This window comes from Gorilla gorilla, chromosome X (genome assembly GCF_029281585.2).
Source record: "Gorilla gorilla gorilla isolate KB3781 chromosome X, NHGRI_mGorGor1-v2.1_pri, whole genome shotgun sequence".
NCBI lineage: Eukaryota > Metazoa > Chordata > Mammalia > Primates > Hominidae > Gorilla > Gorilla gorilla.
The window spans coordinates 79,357,185-79,375,722 of NC_073247.2; the positions used below are offsets into that span (position 1 = coordinate 79,357,185).

At 40.4% G+C, this 18,538-nt stretch overlaps 1 protein-coding gene across 2 annotated transcripts in view; it reads left to right on the forward strand.

Moving 5' to 3' along the window:
- Positions 1-18,538, forward strand: part of AR (androgen receptor) — a 183,824-nt gene that overhangs the window by 92,448 nt on the left and 72,838 nt on the right. For both annotated transcript variants that reach the window (XM_019019731.3, XM_055375591.2), the window contains exon 2: positions 6,280-6,431. In XM_019019731.3, coding sequence (XP_018875276.1) covers positions 6,280-6,431 — 152 coding nt within the window. The remainder of the gene's footprint in view (positions 1-6,279; positions 6,432-18,538) is intronic.

The window sequence follows — 18,538 nt, forward strand, 5'->3', positions numbered from 1 at the left end:
CAGGGAGAGGCAGAGACTGACCTAGTGAGGCCAGGAGGTACTATCTCAGGTCTCTAGTCAAAATGGGTTGCAATTAGTAAAAGTCCAGATTCTGAATCCCCTTCACTATTTATCTTCCTCTTCCTCCTTTACAGTTATTTTTGTTCAAGGTGCACTTTATTAAACTCATGCCTAACAAACAAAACTCTAATGAATATTTTGTCTTTCATTGATTGTAAATTCAATTAATTAGATTGCTTGAAAAAATTTTAACTGTATTTTCACTTTAGTATGGATGAAAATTTCGATTTCTTTAAAAAACATTTTTTAATAATAACACAACATAAAGTCTACCCTCATAACAAAATTTAAGGGCACAACACCATATTGTTTTTTTTTTTGATTTTATTATTATTATACTTTAAGTTTTAGGGTACATGTGCACAACGTGCAGGTTTGTTGCATATGTATACATGTGCCATGTTGGTGTGCTGCACCCATTAACTCGTCATTTAGCATCAGGTATATCTCCTAATGCTATCCCTCCCCCCTCCCCCGACCCCACAACAGTCCCCAGTGTGTGATGTTCCCCTTCCTGTGTCCATGTGTTCTCATTGTTCAATTCCCACCTATGAGTGAGAACATGCGGTGTTTGGTTTTTTGTCCTTGCCATAGTTTGCTGAGGATGATGGTTTCCAGCTTCATCCATGTCCCTGCAAAGGACATGAACTCATCTTTTTTTATGGCTGCATAGTATTCCACGGTGTATATGTGCCACATTTTCTTAATCCAGTCTATCATTGTTGGACATTTGGGTTGGTTCCAAGTCTTTGCTATTGTGAATAGTGCTGCAATAAACATACGTGTGCATGACAACACCATATTGTTAACTGTAGGCACAGTGTTGTACAGCAGATGTCTAGAACCTTTTCTTCAGGCTTAACTGAAACTTTATAGCCATTGAACAGCAACACTCCATTTCCGTTTCTTAAAGGTCCTTTACAAAATGAGCTTTCTGCGTGTTTCCATTTTGTTTATCTGATAACTTTTTTTTTTCTTTTTTTTATTATACTTTAAGTTCTGGGGTACATGTGCAGAATGTACAGGTTTGTTACATAGGTACACACATGCCAGGGTGGTTGGCTGCACCTATCACCCCGTCATCTACATTAGATATTTCTCCTAATGCTATCCCCTCCCTTGCCCCTCACCCCTCACTGGCTCCAGTGTGTGATGTTCCCTAGCCTGTGTCCAAGTGTTCTCATTGTTCACCTCCCACTTTTGAGTGAGAACATGCAGTGTTTGATTTTCTTTTCTTGTGTTAGTTTGCTGAGAATGATGATTTCCAGCTTCATCCATGTCCCTGCAAAGGACATGAACTCTTCCTTTTATATGGCTGCACAGTATTCCATGGTGTATATGTGCCACAGTTTCTTTATCCAGTCTATCATTGATGGGCATTTCAGTTGTTCCAAGTCTTTGCTATTGTGAATAGTGCCACAGTAGACATAAGTGTATATGTGTCTTTATGGTAGAATGATTTATAATCCTTTTTTTATATACCCAGTAATGGGAATGCTTGGTCAAATGGTATTTCTAGTTCTAGATCCTTGAGGAATTGCCACACTGTCTTCCACAATGGTTGAACTAATTTACACTCCCACCAACAATGTAAAAGCATTCCTATTTCTTCACATCCTCTCCAGCACCTGTTGTTTCCTGACTTTTTAATGATCATGATTCTAACTGGCGTGAGATGGTATTTCATTGTGGTTTTGATTTGCATTTCTCTAATGACCAGTGATGATGAGCTTTTTTTCATGTTTGTTGGCTGCATAAATGTCTTCTTTTGAGAAGTGCCTGTTCATTTCCTTCACCCACTTTTTGATGGGGTTGTTTGTCTTTTTCTTGTAAATTTGTTTAAGTTCATTGCACATTCTGGATATTAACCTTTTGTCAGATGGATAGACTGCAGAAATTTTCTCCCATTCTGTAGGTTGCTTGTTCACTCTGATGATCGTTTCTTTTGCTGTGCAGAAGCTCTTGAGTTTAATTAGATCACATTTGTCAATCTTGGCTCTTGTTGCCATTGCTTTTGGTGTTTTAGTCATGTAGTCTTTGCCCATGCCTGTGTCCTGAATGGTATTGCCTAGGTTTTCTTCTCAGGTTTTTATGGTTTTAGGTCTTATGTGACTCATCTTGATTTAATTTTTGTGTAAGGTGTAAGGAAGGGGTCCAGTTTCAGTTTTCTGCATATGGCTAGCTAGTTTTCCCAAAACCATTTATTAAATAGGGAATCCTTTCCCCATTGCTTGTCTTTGTCAGGTTTGTCAAAGATCAGATGGTTGTAGATGTGTGGTATTATTTCTGAGACCTCTGTTCTGTTCCATTGGTCTATATATCTGTTTTGGTACCAGTACCATGCTATTTTGGTTACTGTAGCCTTGTAGTATAGTTTGAAGTCAGGTAGCATGATGCCTCCAGCTTTGTGCTTTTTGCTTAGAATTGTCTTGGCTATGCAGGCTCTTTATTGGTTCCATATGAAATTTAAAGTAGTTTTTTTATAATTCTGCGAAGAAAGTCATTGGTAGCTTGATGGGGTTGGCACTGAATCTGTAAAACACTTTGGGCAGTTTGGCCATTTTCATGATAATGATTTTTCCTATCCATGAGCATGGAATGGTTTTCCATTTATTTTTGTCTTCTCTTATTTCCTTGAGCAGTGGTTTGTAATTCTCCTTGAAGAGGTCCTTCACATCCCTTGTAAGTTGTATTCCTACATATTTTATTCTGTTTGTAGCAATTGTGAATGGGAGTTCACTCATGATTTGGCTCTCTGTTTGTCTGTTATTGGTGTATAGGAATGCTTGTGATTTTCGCACACTGATTTTGTATCCTGAGACTTTGCTGAAGTTGCTTGTCAGCTTAAGGTGATTTTGGGCTGAGAGAATGGGGTTTTCTGAATATACATTCATGTCATCTGCAAACGGAGACAATTTGACTTCCTGTTTTCCTATTTGAATATCCTTTATTGCTTTCTCTTTCCTGATTGCCCTGGCCAGAACTTCCAATACTATGTTGAATAGGGGTGGTGAGAGACGGCATCCTTGTCTTGTTCTGGTTTTCAAAGGGAGTGCTTCCAGTTTTTGACCATTCAGTATGATATTGGGTGTGGGTTTGTCATAAATAGCTTTTATTATTTTGAGGTATATTCCATCAATACCTAGTTTATTGAGAGTTTTAGCATGAAGCAGTGTTGTATTTTGTCAAAGGCCTTTTCTGCATCTATTGAGATAATCATATGGTTTTGTCATTGGTTCTGTTGATGTGATGGATTATGTTTATTGATTTGTGTATGTTGAACCAGCCTTGCATCCCAGGGATGAAGCGGACTTGATCGTGGTGGATAAGCTTTTTAATGTGCTGCTGGATTGGGTTTGCCAGTATTTTTTTATTGAGGATTTTTGCACTGATGTTCATCAGGGTTATTGGCCTGACGTTTTCTTTTTTTGTTGTGTCTCTGCCAGGTTTTGGTATCAGGATGATGCTGGCCCATAAAATGAGTTAGGGAGGATTCCTTCTTTTTCTGTTGTTTGGAATAGTTTCGGAAGGAATGGCACCAACTCCTCTTTGTACATCTGGTAGAATTCGTCTGTGAATCCTTCTGGTTCTGGACTTTTTTTGGTTGGTAGGCTATTAACTACTGCCTCAATTTCAGAACTTGTTATTGTTCTATTCAGGTATTCGACTTCCTGCTTTAGGCTTGGGAGGGTATATGTGTTCAGGAATTTATCTATTTCTTCTAGATTTTCTATTTTATTTGCCCCAGAGGTGTTTATAGTATTCTCTGATGGTAATTTGTATTTCTGTGGGATCTGTGGTGATATCCCCTTTATCATTTTTTATTGCATCTGTGATTCTTCTCTCTTTTCTTCTTTAGTAGTCTGGCTAGTGGTCTATCTACAAAATAGATAGACTGTTTATCTGATATTTATTTTGTAATTATCTAATAATAACCATCATTATCATCATCAGCATTATCATTATCATCTCCTTTACCCATACATACATTTGTGTCTTTCAAATAATAATCCCATCTTTAGTAGTCTGCACTCTGCTTTCTTATATCATTTATTATCTTATTTTATAATTATTTATTTCCGGTCCTTCTTCTCTAACAGACAGTAGTTTCTTAGGGCCAAGGAAATATCTCGATCACCACTATATCCCCAGCACCTACCCCTGTGCCTGGTCCATAGGGCCAGATGCTAAGAGTTGAGTTGAACCATTGTACCTAATCTTAACCTTCATTAGCACAACATGGTTTGTCAGTGGTTAAGAATCTACACTTTGGAGTCAGACTCACCCAGGATGGAATCCTGGCATTGCCACTTATTATTAATAGATGCGTGATCTTGAACAAGTTTACTTAATTGTTCTGAGCATCAGTTTCCTCTTCTGCAATATAGGGATGATACACAGCTACCTGGTAGGTTGTTGGGAAAATTAAATGGGATGATATGTATGAAATGGCCTGGCACATAGAGTGCCTAAATACATGTTCTTCTGATTCTATTTGGACTGTTTGTGTTAGTAACAGAAGTCAAAAAGGTGGAGAAAGGAGAAAGGTACTTGTGAAAATTTTCTATTTCTTCTCCATGTTTCATTCAGGACTGAGGAAGGGGGCACAGTTTTTACCCAAGGAAATGACATTTTTAGCGAAAAGAAATGATCTTAGCATTTAGCTGAATTATATATTGGAAGTAAGCTCCTTCCATGTGGAGCTTATGGCCTTGCTAGCCTTGGTTTGTTGGAAGTGCTCTTGCTGGCTTTCTAGTTAGGGTAGGGAAAGGAAGGCTTGTGGGGAGTGAAGATAGGCCATGATATCAAGCCACTGGGTTTGCATATCAGTAGAATTTTTTATTGCTTTCTGTTGTACTTGGGACTTGAATAAAGGCTGATATTTGTGTCTTGCTGGTAAAGTGCTTGTAAAGTGAGTGAAAGTTTTCTTTGCTCTTGTCCTGACAGAGCTGTTCACTTGGGGTTGAGGGGAGGATAACCTTTCATGTTTTTTTTTTTTTTTCATTCTGATGACTGTGCTGAACATTCGAACCAAAAGGCCATTGGTGGAAAGTAAAGGTGAGTGGTGAGAAGACAATAGGGTAATGGAAACTGTGTTGGACTTGTAATCAAATTGTCCTGCACTTCCCCTCTCCAAGTCTTAACGTTTTTCATCTGTACAATGGATATTAAAATGAGAAAATAAGCTTGTCTTCACAGAGTTTTCGTTAGGTGTTGACACAACAAACAGGCTCCCATTAGGGCTCATTTTCCTTCATTCCTTAGTAACGAAGAAGTGCTTATAAAATATAGCAGTTGTGCTCTTGTGAATGATAGCATGGGCAGTTGTCATCTCTCTGAAGCAGATGTAACCCAGAATGTCACTTGAGTTTTGTTTAATGCTTAGGCATAAGACATAGGAAAGACAAAAGCTGACCTTTGGGTAGTGAGAACAATGTTCCATTTTGTTCAAACTTGAATTTTTTACTATAGGAGACTGAGAACTAACCTTCCATGAAGGTTTTAGGATTGGCTTTCTGGCCCTTCTCCTTCATATCCACCTGAAAGAGCTTGGGCACAGATGTTCTTGGAGAAAGGCAGTTAGACAAGGTGATTTCTGAAGCTCCAGTGGCCAGGTATTTTGATGGTAGCCTAAAAGATGTCCAGAATCATTGTACATCATTTTTTCAACAGAAGCTTCAGGCATAGGGATTATGCTTGGTACTTTATGTTGTGGAATGGAATCTGGTGGATGTCCATGTGATCTAGAGAAACACCTAAGGAAAGTGAAGAAATGAGGAAAAAAAGAACAAGACTTTTATGATAATACTAATCACGATCCTTGTGTATTTATTCCAATGGCATTTTATGAGGTAAAGTTACAAAGCTGGGTTCATATCATTTAATTAGTCTGAAAATGTTGCCTGAACACCACCTTCAGTTAGATATCTTAACTTCAGGTTTCCTGCTTCATTGCTCCCGCATATAGACATAGACTATGAGATTGGCTAATCCCAGAGAACTTCCCTAATCCCTTGGCAAGATCCAAAAAGGCTCAGTCACACCCTACAACCATCGTCTTTAGGAGAAGTCTCAGAAAATTCAGCTTCACACTAACTCACTTGAGCAATGAATAATAGTCATTTATGCCTGCAGGTTAATGCTGAAGACCTCAGATTTCACTTGCCTATTTCTGCCATTCAGTGACATGTGTTGCATTGGTTTTTTGTGTCTTTCCAGTTTGGAGACTGCCAGGGACCATGTTTTGCCCATTGACTATTACTTTCCACCCCAGAAGACCTGCCTGATCTGTGGAGATGAAGCTTCTGGGTGTCACTATGGAGCTCTCACATGTGGAAGCTGCAAGGTCTTCTTCAAAAGAGCCGCTGAAGGTAAAGGGTCTTGCACATGCACTTCTCTTTCCCTTTCTCCTTTACCTTCCAGAGAGAGACACTAACCTTTCAGGGCCCAGGATTTTATCATCTCAGAAACAGAGTCATTGGCAAGGGCCTATCAAATAACTTAGGAGCCTAAGGAAGCAAATTTTTGTACTTGCTAGTTCCCTGGTTTCAGCAGCCTTGTTTGTACAGGCAATGTAGGCAGTGAAGGTGGTCCCAGCTGGGGCTTGGGGCTCAGTGGGTCCTAGAAATGAAAGAAAAATTAATGATTTGAAAAGATTTAATTTCCTCCCTTCTTGTTTTCTACTCTGCTGGCTAGTAAAGGAAAAGTTTGTCCTTATTAGAGAGGTTAGAAATGGAGAAACCCCAACTGAGTCCCCAGCCTGTTCCTTGGGATGAATATGAGACTGTTCCTTAGCAAAGGCTTCCTGGCCTCGGCCCCAGAAAGGGAGTGTTCTCACTCTTCAGCAGACTATCAGTCTCTGCACCTGCTCCCTCCTGTTGTGGCCTCCTTGGGACCTGTCTTTGCATTAATAGTTCCTAGGTAGGTAAGAACTCAGAGTGAAGAAACACATTTATTCTCCTCTCCAGAGACCTGATCTCAAAGCCTGTCCATTAGTCCCTAACCTTAATCTAAGGTAGCATCTTATATCTGGCTAAATTGGCTCAAGCCCTAGCTCCTTAGTTTTATTTAGCTTAGAACAACTCATGTCTGCTCAACCTCTAGAGGTGCTCAGCCCACATTCTGCAGTAGAAACTCCCATTTTCAAGCCTCTTATATACGGTAATGTCTCCTTCCTCTAACCACCCAGGGCTTAAGCTTCCTGCTTATCCACTTCACCCCGTATTGAGGGCTTTCTTCTCAAAGAGACATTGATGAGGAGCCCCTAGAGAGAGATGCTGTGCTCTGGGACCAGACCCCTTGTTAAACACCAGTATTCACCTCTGCCCCAACTTTCCCCAAAGAGGTACTTCCTGCCAAGGCCTTTCTCTTTCCTCTCACTGGCTGGAAGTGTTGGGTTCCACTTCAGAACCAGAACAGAGAACCTTTCCTTCTATAAGAGCTATAAACCTTGAGAACAGTCTTAAAAGATAGGTATGTAGGCCACACCATTCACCACGAATGTACTGATACTCATCAGAATATGGAAGAAGCACCAGAGAGTTTGAAGCATCTAGAGAAAAGGTAGAAAGAGAATGTCCTTTAACTGACCTCCTCAGTGATAGCCAATCACAGTGATGAGTGTTGATTCATCATTTTGGCTAGGTGGCAGAAATATCTATAAAACAGAAGCTGCCATGTTGTTTTCTTCCAGTCCTCAGGGCCTACAAGAAGGCAGCTATCATTTGGTATTACTGAAAACATGCCCCATGTTCAGCTCATACCGCCAAATTACCCATTGCTACTGTTTATGCTGGGCTAATATGAAGCCCAGGGCCCTAATGTCTAGGTCTAGGCAGTAAGGCCTACAGCAGTGCCTAAAGAGCTTGACAGCAGTGCCTTCCTTTCTTCAGAGTACTCATGAAAGGATGGCTGTCAGAAAAGGAAATGAGGAGGGGTTCCAGAGACTTCAGACCACCCCAACTTCCCCAGTGAGACCCTGGCACCTCCCCACACCCTCTCACCCAGCGGGCCCTGTCTATAGAGCAGAGAATGAAACAGAGCACTCATCTAGAGGTAGTGTGTCAGCAAGCCCAGGCACTGCACCACAGTAATAGCAGCCATATCAGATGGGAAAGGAGTTCAAGTGAACAAACAAGCAAATTCAGTAGTCAGATAGATTAGATTATACTTGATGCTTCCTCTGAGTTTTACAAATATGGGTCACTAAATTGTTATTTTCAGAAAATAGGGGAAATGCTCAATCACATTGTGAAAGGGAAGATTTTGCTGTCATATCATACATCCCACATGGGAACTTTCTGCAGAAGTTAGAGCTGAAGGAGGGAGGCAGGCAGAAGGGCAGCTGGCAGGGCTGCCTGGGAGGAGCTCTGCAGTGAGGTGGATCCTGTGCCATTTGAGAACAGGGAAGAAAAGGAATGAGGTTGTGGGGAGGGAATCACCCAACTCACAGAACACATAGAAATCCAGCAAGGTTTCAAAACGCTCTACACGTTAGAGTCTGTTAAGTTAGGGAAACTCTGTGAGCTCATAGGGCCAAATGCACTTGCCTGCTTGAAATATGAAAAATCAGCAATGGATTCCTTGAAAAACAATGAAAAGGGAACCTTCTGAGCCCCTTGGTTATTTTGAAATATGGACCATAGATTTCAGTCCTGAGCCCTTTGAAGGTAGGAGAAGGTGGTTTAGAAAACACACACACACACACGCACACAAACACACACCAGAATGAAGCAAAAAAAAAAATCACTGGTGTTTTCTTTCTCCTCCCATCTGTAAAGCTGTTGGATTGATTTTACTGCCATCATTATCCCTGTTTGAAGGCAGGGGGCTGTCTTATTACCCAAAGAGGACATTTATTGATTTGGTTTTCTTTTTCCATTTTTACAGTGCATCTTTATCGCCCATATGGCCTTTCTGGAGGTGGTTCTCAGTCTGGCTTGTTGAAACATCAAATTACACCTGTCTTAGAGAAAATAGAAACAAAAATCTTTCTCTTCCTTACTTGCTTGTTGTAGTCAGTTAACTCGGACTGAGTATTCAGAGTCTTGATTATCACTTAATTCATAGTTTCAGAAATCTCTGGAATGGGCATAGGTACAAGACTTAAAAGCCTGGCATCTCAGACAGAAATATATTTTTAGCTTTGGTGGTTTATAACACATGGGACTTTTAGGCTGTCATTGGTGCAGGGCTCAGCACAGAGTCAGTTGTAATCTGGACAGGTTTTGTTGTTGAGGAAGAGTGGGAAGAGGGAGTCCTACATTTTCTCCTTGTCAGTAATGTTGGAGAATTGGGGTGAGGATGAGGCTGGGCAGGGAGGGTCTGCATAGAAAAAAGGGTGTGGTGAGAAAAAATAATGCTACTAAGCCATGAGGGTAAAATGACCAAATTCTGGTTGAGAGAAACTTGGTCAAAGTCTGTGTCTGAGTGCTTGGTGGGATGAACTCTGGGTTAGAAACAGGCATGGAGGGAAATAGTTGGTTTATGGAGTGGGTAGGATGAGTGGGGTGGTGGAAGGGAAGGCATTTTGGATGCTAAGAGACCAGGAAGTCAAAGCAAGGCAATACACATAAACAGAGGTAAGGGCCCAGAGAGGTTTTAGTTGTATAGACTTGGATAAGAAATTTTCCCTTTTGGACCTCAGTTTTCCTTGTTTGTGAAACAACGGACTTGAACTAAATATTTTTAAATGTGCTTCCAGCTTAGACATTTTGTGACCGTTCTACAAATTACAAACATAATCATCATCATTTCAGCAAACTCACATGTATTTATACCTGCATAAGTTTTTGGTCTTGCTTTCCTAGAAGGTGACTAATCCCAGATCCTAATCAATTAAAGAAGCAATCTTCAGATGGGGATAGAGCCAGCTGAGAGAGTGTACTATGGATGGAGTGAGTTAAAACTCAGGACTCAAGATTTTTTCCTTGTGATCATTGCTGGGTAACTTCCTTTCTTTTCTATTTTCTCATCTGGAAAATCAGGATATGAATCCCCATCTCTACCTCATTATATTTCAAAGAGGGTTAATTAATCCATCATGTGCATTATGTGCTCAAGAATTTACTATTTTTCAGACATTTTCTAGTAAAACATTGAAGATTATATGTCCATTTGTTTTGTACACATGGAGTGCTGTTTGGTACACATCATAAAATTGAAACTGTAGTTTACATTCTGAACTCAAAGAATTACACCATCCTCACTGATGTTTACAATAGGTCCCAATTTAGTTTCTTTAGCAAATTTTATGTAAGTATGGCTTTGATTCTCTCTCTCACTCCAGGTTTTTGTTAGGGAAGAAATGTAAGTGAACCCTCATTGAACTCTTTCTGTCCTTTAAATCCATTCTTTCCCACCTCAACTCATGTGGAATTGAATGTTGCCTCTAGTTTGGAGTCTAGCAGAGAGTTTTTGGTGCATATCAGTGTCCCCTTCACTCCCTGACTTTTCAAGTAACATTTCCCAGAGGCAAATTAACTCTGCTAAGAGGATCTGCTCGCAGCTTCAACAGAGCCTTCATCAGGTATCTTTGGCCAAGGAGTTGACTGATCCTGACTTTGTGAGTCCTAGAGATCTTTTCACAAAGCTCCTCTCATGTTTCTGCCTCTGATTTTCTTAAATGTCACAGACAGACTTTAGATTTAGGGGTTGGTTAACTTTTTTTGTAAAGGGCCATGTAGTAAATATTTTAGGCTTTGTAGATCATATGGTCTCTGTGTCAACTACTCAACTCTGCCTTTGTAGGATGAAAGCAGCCATAGACAATACTGGAACTAATGGGAGTAGCTGTGTTCCAATAAAACTTTATGGGCACTGAAATTTGAATTTCACTTAATTTTCACATGTCGTTTAATATTATTTTTCTTTTTTACCATTTAAAAATTTAGAAATCATTCTTAGCTCTTTGGGCCTCAGAAAAACAGATGGTAGAGTGAATTTGGTTTATGGGCTGCAGTTTGTTGACCTGTGCTTTAGCTAATCACTTCTGTACGTATAAATCTGCATAGGTTTTATGTTTTCCCATCTCTTGGTATCTTAGTAGGCCAGTCAAAGTTTGAACATCTTGTTAGCACAGAATACCTGGCCTAGTGGCTTCTTGGTCCTGAGCTTATTTACTAAACAAGAGAAAAAATAAATAAGTCTAGAAATGCTAGAAGAGGATACTTTTTTGTTTTAATGATCTAGTAGATCACTCCTCCTTGCAATACCCAGAGGAGAAACTGAAAATATTTCAAACATTTTCTAGACTTCTGTGTTGTAAATGTGTGGATAACTATGAACTATATATGAATGAACTTTTCTGGATGACACATATATTCCAGATGGTAAAAAGGAAGGGCTTTGGGGACTCTCTGGTACCAAGTGTCATGGAAAAACTGTGTGTCTTATAGAAAGTAGATCCCAGGAGGACAGCAGAGTTGTGGATCTGCCATATATTACCTCATGATTCTGTCTTCGCACACTCGCCGGCTTAATTCTGGGCCTCCCCATAACACGACTAGACCACAGGCTTGCAGAAGAAATAATTTAGCTCTGTAACTCATTGCAGTTGGTGCCCACCCAAGTCTCTGTCAGTGCCCAATTCGGGAGCCATGCCAAGAATTTGCCATTGCTGCTTCATGGTGGCCTTGTGCCTGCTTATTTATAGCCTGTGCATTTTATGAAACAGGGATTAATAAGAAGTTGCCATAGCACTTGCACCATTATGTAAATATCTGTAATGCTTACATAACTTTTGTCACTTGCAAGATCTTTTGAGTCCATTGCCTTCTGCTACCATGCCTTACCAATTTCCTAGTCCCTTATTATTATTTTTTAATTCATTATATTTAACTTCTGTGATACACGTTCAGAATATGCAGGTTTCTTATATAGGTATACACGTGCTGTGGTGGTGTGCTGCAACCAACAACCCGTCATCTACATTAGGTATTTCTCCTAATGCTATCCCTCCCCTAGCCCACCACCCCCTAATAGGCCCCAGTGTGTGATGTTCCCCTCCCTGTGTCCATGTGTTCTCATTGTTCAACTCCCACTTATGAGTGAGAACATGCAGTGTTTGGTTTTCTGTTCCTGTGTTTGTTTTCTGAGAATGATGGTTTCCAGCTTCATCCGTGTCCCTACAAAGGACATGAACTCATCCTTTTTTATGACTGCATAGTATTCCATGGTGTATATGTGCCACATTTTCTTTATCCAGTATATCATTGATGGGCATTTCGGTTGGTTCCAAGTCTGCGCTATTGTGAATAGTGCTGCAATAAACATACGTATGCATGCATCTTTATAGAAGAATGACTTATAATCCTTTGGGTATATACCCAGTAATGGGATTGCTGGGTCAAATGGCATTTCAGGTTCTAGATCCTTGAGGAATCTCCACACTGTCTTCCACAATGGTTGAACTAATTTACACCCCCACCAACAATGTAAAAGCGTTCCTATTTCTCCACATCCTCTCCAGCATCTGTTGTTTCCTGACTCTTTAATGATCGCCATTCTAACTGGCATTGACATGGTATCTCATTGTGGTTTTGATTTGCATTTCCCTAATGACCAGTGATGATAAGCTTTTTTTCATATGTTTGTTGGCCGCATAAATGTCTTCTTTTGAGAAGTGTCTGTTCATATCCTTCACCCACTTTCTGGTGTGGTTGGTTATTTTTTTCTTGTAAATTTATTTAAGTTCCTTGTAGATTCTGGGTATTAGCCCTTTGTCAGATGGATAGATTGCAAAAATTTTCTCTCATTCTGTAGGTTGGTTGTTCACTCTGATGATAGTTTCTTTTGCTGTGCAGAAGCTCTTTAGTTTAATTAGATTTCATTTGTCAGTTTTGGCTTTTGTTGCCATTGCTTTTGGTGTTTTAGCCATGAAGACTTTGCCCATTCACAATTGCTACAAAGAGAATAAAATACTTAGGAATACAACTCACAAGGGATGTGAAGGACCTCTTCAAGGAGAACTACAAACCACTGCTCAAGGAAATAAGAGAGGACACAAACAAATGGAAAAACATTCCATGCTCATGGATAGGAACAATCAATATCATGAAAATTGCCATACTGCCCAAAGTAAAGTATAGATTCAATGCTATCCCCATTAAGCTACCATTGACTTTCTTCACAGAATTAGAAAATACTACTTTAAATTTCATATGGAACCAAAAAGAGCCCATATACCCAAGACAATTCTAAGCAAAAAGAATAAAGCTGGAGGTATCAAGCTACCTGACTTCAAAATATACTACAAGGCTACAGTAACCCTTATCAATTTTTTATGTGCCTGTCCATATTCTGCAGTCAGAAGCTTCTTCAGTCCTTTCAGGGAATTGCTGGGTGACTATCAAACTCTGGTAGTTCATTTTTGCAGTTGGCTGCTGTTGTGAGGATAAGTGTTAGACTCACTTTCTCTTCAGAGATGGAAATTATGTATTAATTCTCTGGGTTCTAGACCCACAGCAAGGAGCATACTGCTCCTCAAAATAACTGAATTCTGCGAGAAGCCATCATTGTAAAACAACAATATCTTCAGTTATAGTAGCCATGTGTGCAACTTCTGGAAACTGTTATTCAGATTTTCATGTTCCTTCCCTGTCTCTTCATAGCTAGGCAGCTGCTTTCAGCCTTGTACAGATGCTAGTGAGCTTTCTACCTACAAACCTGCAGAAAATTGAACTGAGATTTGGAGGTGAATGACTCTTGATAAAGGGAACAAGGTTTAGAATTCTCAGTCCCTTTGCTCCCAGGCTGTGTTGTGACTACTGAGGCACTCCAGTGAAATCACTATTCCTCCTATCTAGACTAATGCCTGTCTCTGCAGAGCACCTCATAAGAACAGGCCTGGTAGTAATATCCTCATGCATTCAGTCAGTAAATATTTACAGAGTGCTTACTACATATAGGGTATTGGGCTGACATATGCAAGATACAGGGCCTGCTTCCAGGAGGTTATAGCTTATTGATCATAAATGTGGCATTTTTTTTTTTGAGACGGAGTCTTGCTCTGTCTGTCACCCAGGCTGGAGTGCAGTGGCACGATCTCGGCTCACTGCAACCTCCGCCTCCCAGGTTCATGTGATTTTCCTGCCTCACCCTCCTGAGCAGCTGAGACTACAGGGGCACACCACCACACCCAGCTTTTTTTTTTTCTGTATTTTTAGTAGAGACAGGGTTTCACCATATTGGCCAGGCTGGTCTCGAACTCCTGACCTCGTGATCCACCCACCTCAGCCTCCCAAAGTGCTGGGATTACAGGCGTGAAAATGTGGCAATCTTTAAAGCTCTTCAGTGGATGAAAGACCACCCTATCTGCTGTCCTTTTGAACTTCGCAACTCTCTTGGTACAGAGTGAGAGGTTATTCTCTTGGTTTTCCATATAAGTAAACTGAGGCTTTGCCAGTTCATCAACAGGTAGTAAATAATATATTTGGAATTTGAACCCAAGTCTTCTGGGGTCAAAGGCAGCATTCACTCTGCTCTGTCACAGCACCTCCTCAAATAAGCCAACATAGAAACCAAGTACTATGCCTAGGCAACAAGAAAGGCAGCAATGAAGAGCAACAGCAGAGTCAAATATGAGAGAAGGAAGTTAAGAAAGATGTTAAGTACTGTGGGGAGTAACTGAGAAACCACCAAGTATCGCTAACATCACAGGGAACTTGTCTTCCTAAGAAAATTCCAAGCACTTAAAACCGCTGGTAGTTCATCAGCAACTCTCTTCATTAGATGTGCGAGGGACATGTGGGCCATAGTCCTTCTACTAACTTATATTCTTCAGGGGGAAAGTTCTGATTCTGATGAGACCCAGCATGGTAGCTCTTAATTCACTGTTGTCACATGACTATAGAACAGGAAGCACAACTTAACACCTGTGCTCATGAGAATTTTGCTCCTTATGACCAAGCTAAAGAAAGAGCTTAGACAGGATGTGTGGCTATAAATGTAGATTCATGGTTCCTTGGCTCTTTGGTTTGAGCCTTCTCAGCAGAGCATCCCACGGAGTGTTTTCCATGGGGCCACGAGCAAGAGAAATCCACTTCCCTCCTCCTCAATGTCAGAAAATAGAGAATATTGTCTTTCAGGATAGAATTAAAAAGTCATAGAGGCAGCAACTTGTTTTCCTATATTAGGGTTTTAAAATTCTGTTTTTCCTTCCTCTCCTGGGTCACATCATTGTGTGGATGGACCTTGATTTCATTGTGGTATCTGGATGTGGGCCCTGAAGACCATGGACTTCTAACAATTCCTTAAGTTACATAAGCACATTCCTACAGGTCACAAGCTCATTTACTTACAGGATGGTTGATTTGGTCACAGGTTATTTCATGAAAATACTTAAAAGATTTGCAGTGTTCAAAACTGCAGTATCTTTAAACACTAAAACTTGAAGGAAAGGAATTTAGAAATCAAAAAATCTGGTCAAACCATTTCATGGAAAAGGAAAGTGAGGCTCAGAGAGAGGAAATTACTTTCCTGGGTTTGTATAGCCTATAAATGGCAGAAATGAGAGCCTCCCTGCCATTTCTAGTTTTCTGTCTGAGAGACTCTCCTGCCTAATAGCTAATTAGCAGAGTCACAGAGGTCATTACCTTGCAATTCTCAAGAATTATGTGAGGCAGCATAGTAAGCATTTATGGCCCTTGGTTCCTAGAAGGAGCTTAGTCCCTGATAGTCATCTCTGCCTTTGCCATTGTGTGAGACCGTCTTCTGTAACTGTATGTCTTCCTCCCTAGTAAGTTAATGAGTAATAAAGGCATTCTATAGTGAGAGGACTCTGTAAGACATTTCTTGGTGTGAGGATTGTTGCAAGGTTGTTTTGTGTGTATGTGCATGTATAAACTTTTTTAGGGAGCATATTCATAGCTTTTACATGGATCTCAGAGGCTCTATAACCCAGAGAAGATTACAGAATACCGGTCTTGTCTTTGGTAAGGATTTTATAGACCCATCCTGACTACAGTGATATCCAACATGGCTATGTAATGACTGGCACTTTCCCCACATAACATATATTTATTCCACACTCAGTGTCTACTGTGTACATGAGACCTATACCGGGCACTAGGATAAGAGACATGAAATAACAGCTAAAATTGTTTATTGAGCAGTCAATATGCATTAGATGCTTTGTAGTCATTTTCTTATTCAATCTGTATACCCTCAATTTACAAATGAGGGAACTGAGGCACAGAAGAGTTGAGTGATTTGCCCAAAGTCATACAAATAGTCAGTGGCTATGTGATGAATAGTTACCAACATAAAAGAGTGAGATTACTGCTGTACTAAAAGTAGGTACATAATCCCCTGAGCAGACAGTATGAGAGAATGATTTATTTTACCTGGAAAGTTTAGGAAGGCTTCACAGAGGAGTTAAGGGTTGATCTGGGTCTTGAGGGATGGATAAGAGTTTGCCAGATACAAAAAGGTAGGAAGAGAACTTCAGGAGGAGGGAACAGGCTGAGCAAAGACACGGCGATGTGAAAGCGGGAGGCTTGTTTGGGGAACATTATGGCATCTGGAGGTCATTGTGGGGAATCTCATCAGATGCAGCAAGCTGTTTGACAGGCCTTCAGTTGGCTCTTTGTACCTTGCTCCCTCCCCATGCTGAGCTGTCCATAGCTGCCCTAGGCTGGTGTCTGGGATTTTCGGAAGAAGGTTACTATCCAGGTAGTGTAACAAGATGCAGTGCAAGAGCACCAGATTGGGGCTCTGGCTCTGCTGCTGACTTACCACCTGGCCTTAAGCATGTCTAGTTCCCTCTTTGTACATTAAAATCTCCATTGGAACAGTAACATGGTTGTATTAAATGATCTTGAAGATTTTACCTGCACGTTTTGCGCATGTACCCTAAAACTTAAAGTATAATAAAAAAAATTAAAATAAAAAATAAAAATAAAAATATAACAATATAAATCTTTAACAATAATTTTAGTAGTAAATCTCTAAAATTTTACAGATAATCCAGACGCATCCATTGGCCAATGGTTCACTTTGTATGCATAATGTTTGGGAAACAGGCAGACCCAATTTCAGTCCTTAGTTGTAAGACTTAATACATATGTGATCTCGAGCAAATCACTTTTGTATGCCTCTATAAGGATAATAATAGCTCACAGAACTATTTTAAGAACTAAATGGTGTGTAATAAAGCTACTGGTACTCAGTAAGTTTTGTATCCTTTTCCTAGAGTGAGTCTTGGTCATAGGCACGCGTATACTTGCAGCGTCCCTGGGTAGGCCGAAAGAGCAAATAAGAGATGGTATCTGTGGTATTACCCAGGTAAAGGAGGCCTTGGGTTGGCGTAAGATTTCACTTCTCTTTAGAGGTACTTAATTAGGGACCAGAAAGGCCATCAGCATTTTTATGAGAATATAACAAAGGTCAATCTCTTCCTCTTTACTTTTTACCTCCCAGTACACTGTGAGTAACATTCCCCAGCCAGCCCAGCCAGCACGTGTTCATTGCTTCTCTTGACTTCCAGCCTTTGGACTTGAAGGTGTCAGAGCTCTCTGTGTATCTTTGTCCCCAACAAGATAAGTCTGACCTCCCCAGCAAATTCAAGTCCTAAGCCACTGTCCAGGAGAAAAGCTAGCAAGGTCATAAATTATTCTCCATATTTTCCAGCCATTGGTTTCCCTTGTCCAGCCAGAGGTGTGTCTCAAAGTATGCTGAGGCCAGATTCAATAGAAACCTGAGCCAGCACCTGTGTAAATAATTTTTAAAGCTCCTTTTCCTGAAGCTGGATGAATATTTTTAAAAACTAAGCTGGATTATCTTTTATCTAGCATGCCGTCTCCTACATTCCTAGTGCTACGGACCTCTTGGAGGAATGTGGTTTGGTTATAGTGGTATTGTCTTGTCTGTTGTGGGGGAGGGGGACATTTCTTTCAGAAGCAAGGTAATACTTTGGTCTGGTCTATGACTCTATTTTGTTTAAAATGAAACTATGGCAGTATAGTGGTATTCATTCTGCTTCCCATAGGTTAACTTTACATCCCTCTGTCTTCACCCACTCTTCAGTTCTGATTCTTTTAAAAAGCAGCCAACCAAAGCCAGCAAGTACATACTGCTTATCTCTGACTTCCACCAGAATCAACTTCAGATCTTGTCCAAAGCTCCATCTGAAGAGAGGGGAATAGCACCCAGCCAAGAGCCCTCAGGGCCCATCAGTAAGTAGACATCCTGTCCTTGAGGTTCCTTAACTCTTCTCAGCTTCAGAATACAGAAGGGGTTGGTTCTTCATTTGTGTTGTTTATAACTAAAAGCCTCCTACTCCCCACTTTTTTGCATAGCTTCTTCTGCCATCCCACCTGTGTAGCCTCTTCAACTCCCCCAAAACTCCTCTGTAGCCCATGTCACTTGGAAAGAGTTTTGTCTCTTTTGCAACTTGACAATGACTAGCCAGCAAGTTTAAGTTCAAATTATTGTTCCATGGGAGCAGAGATAGATATAGGAAACAAAAAAAGGGATATGG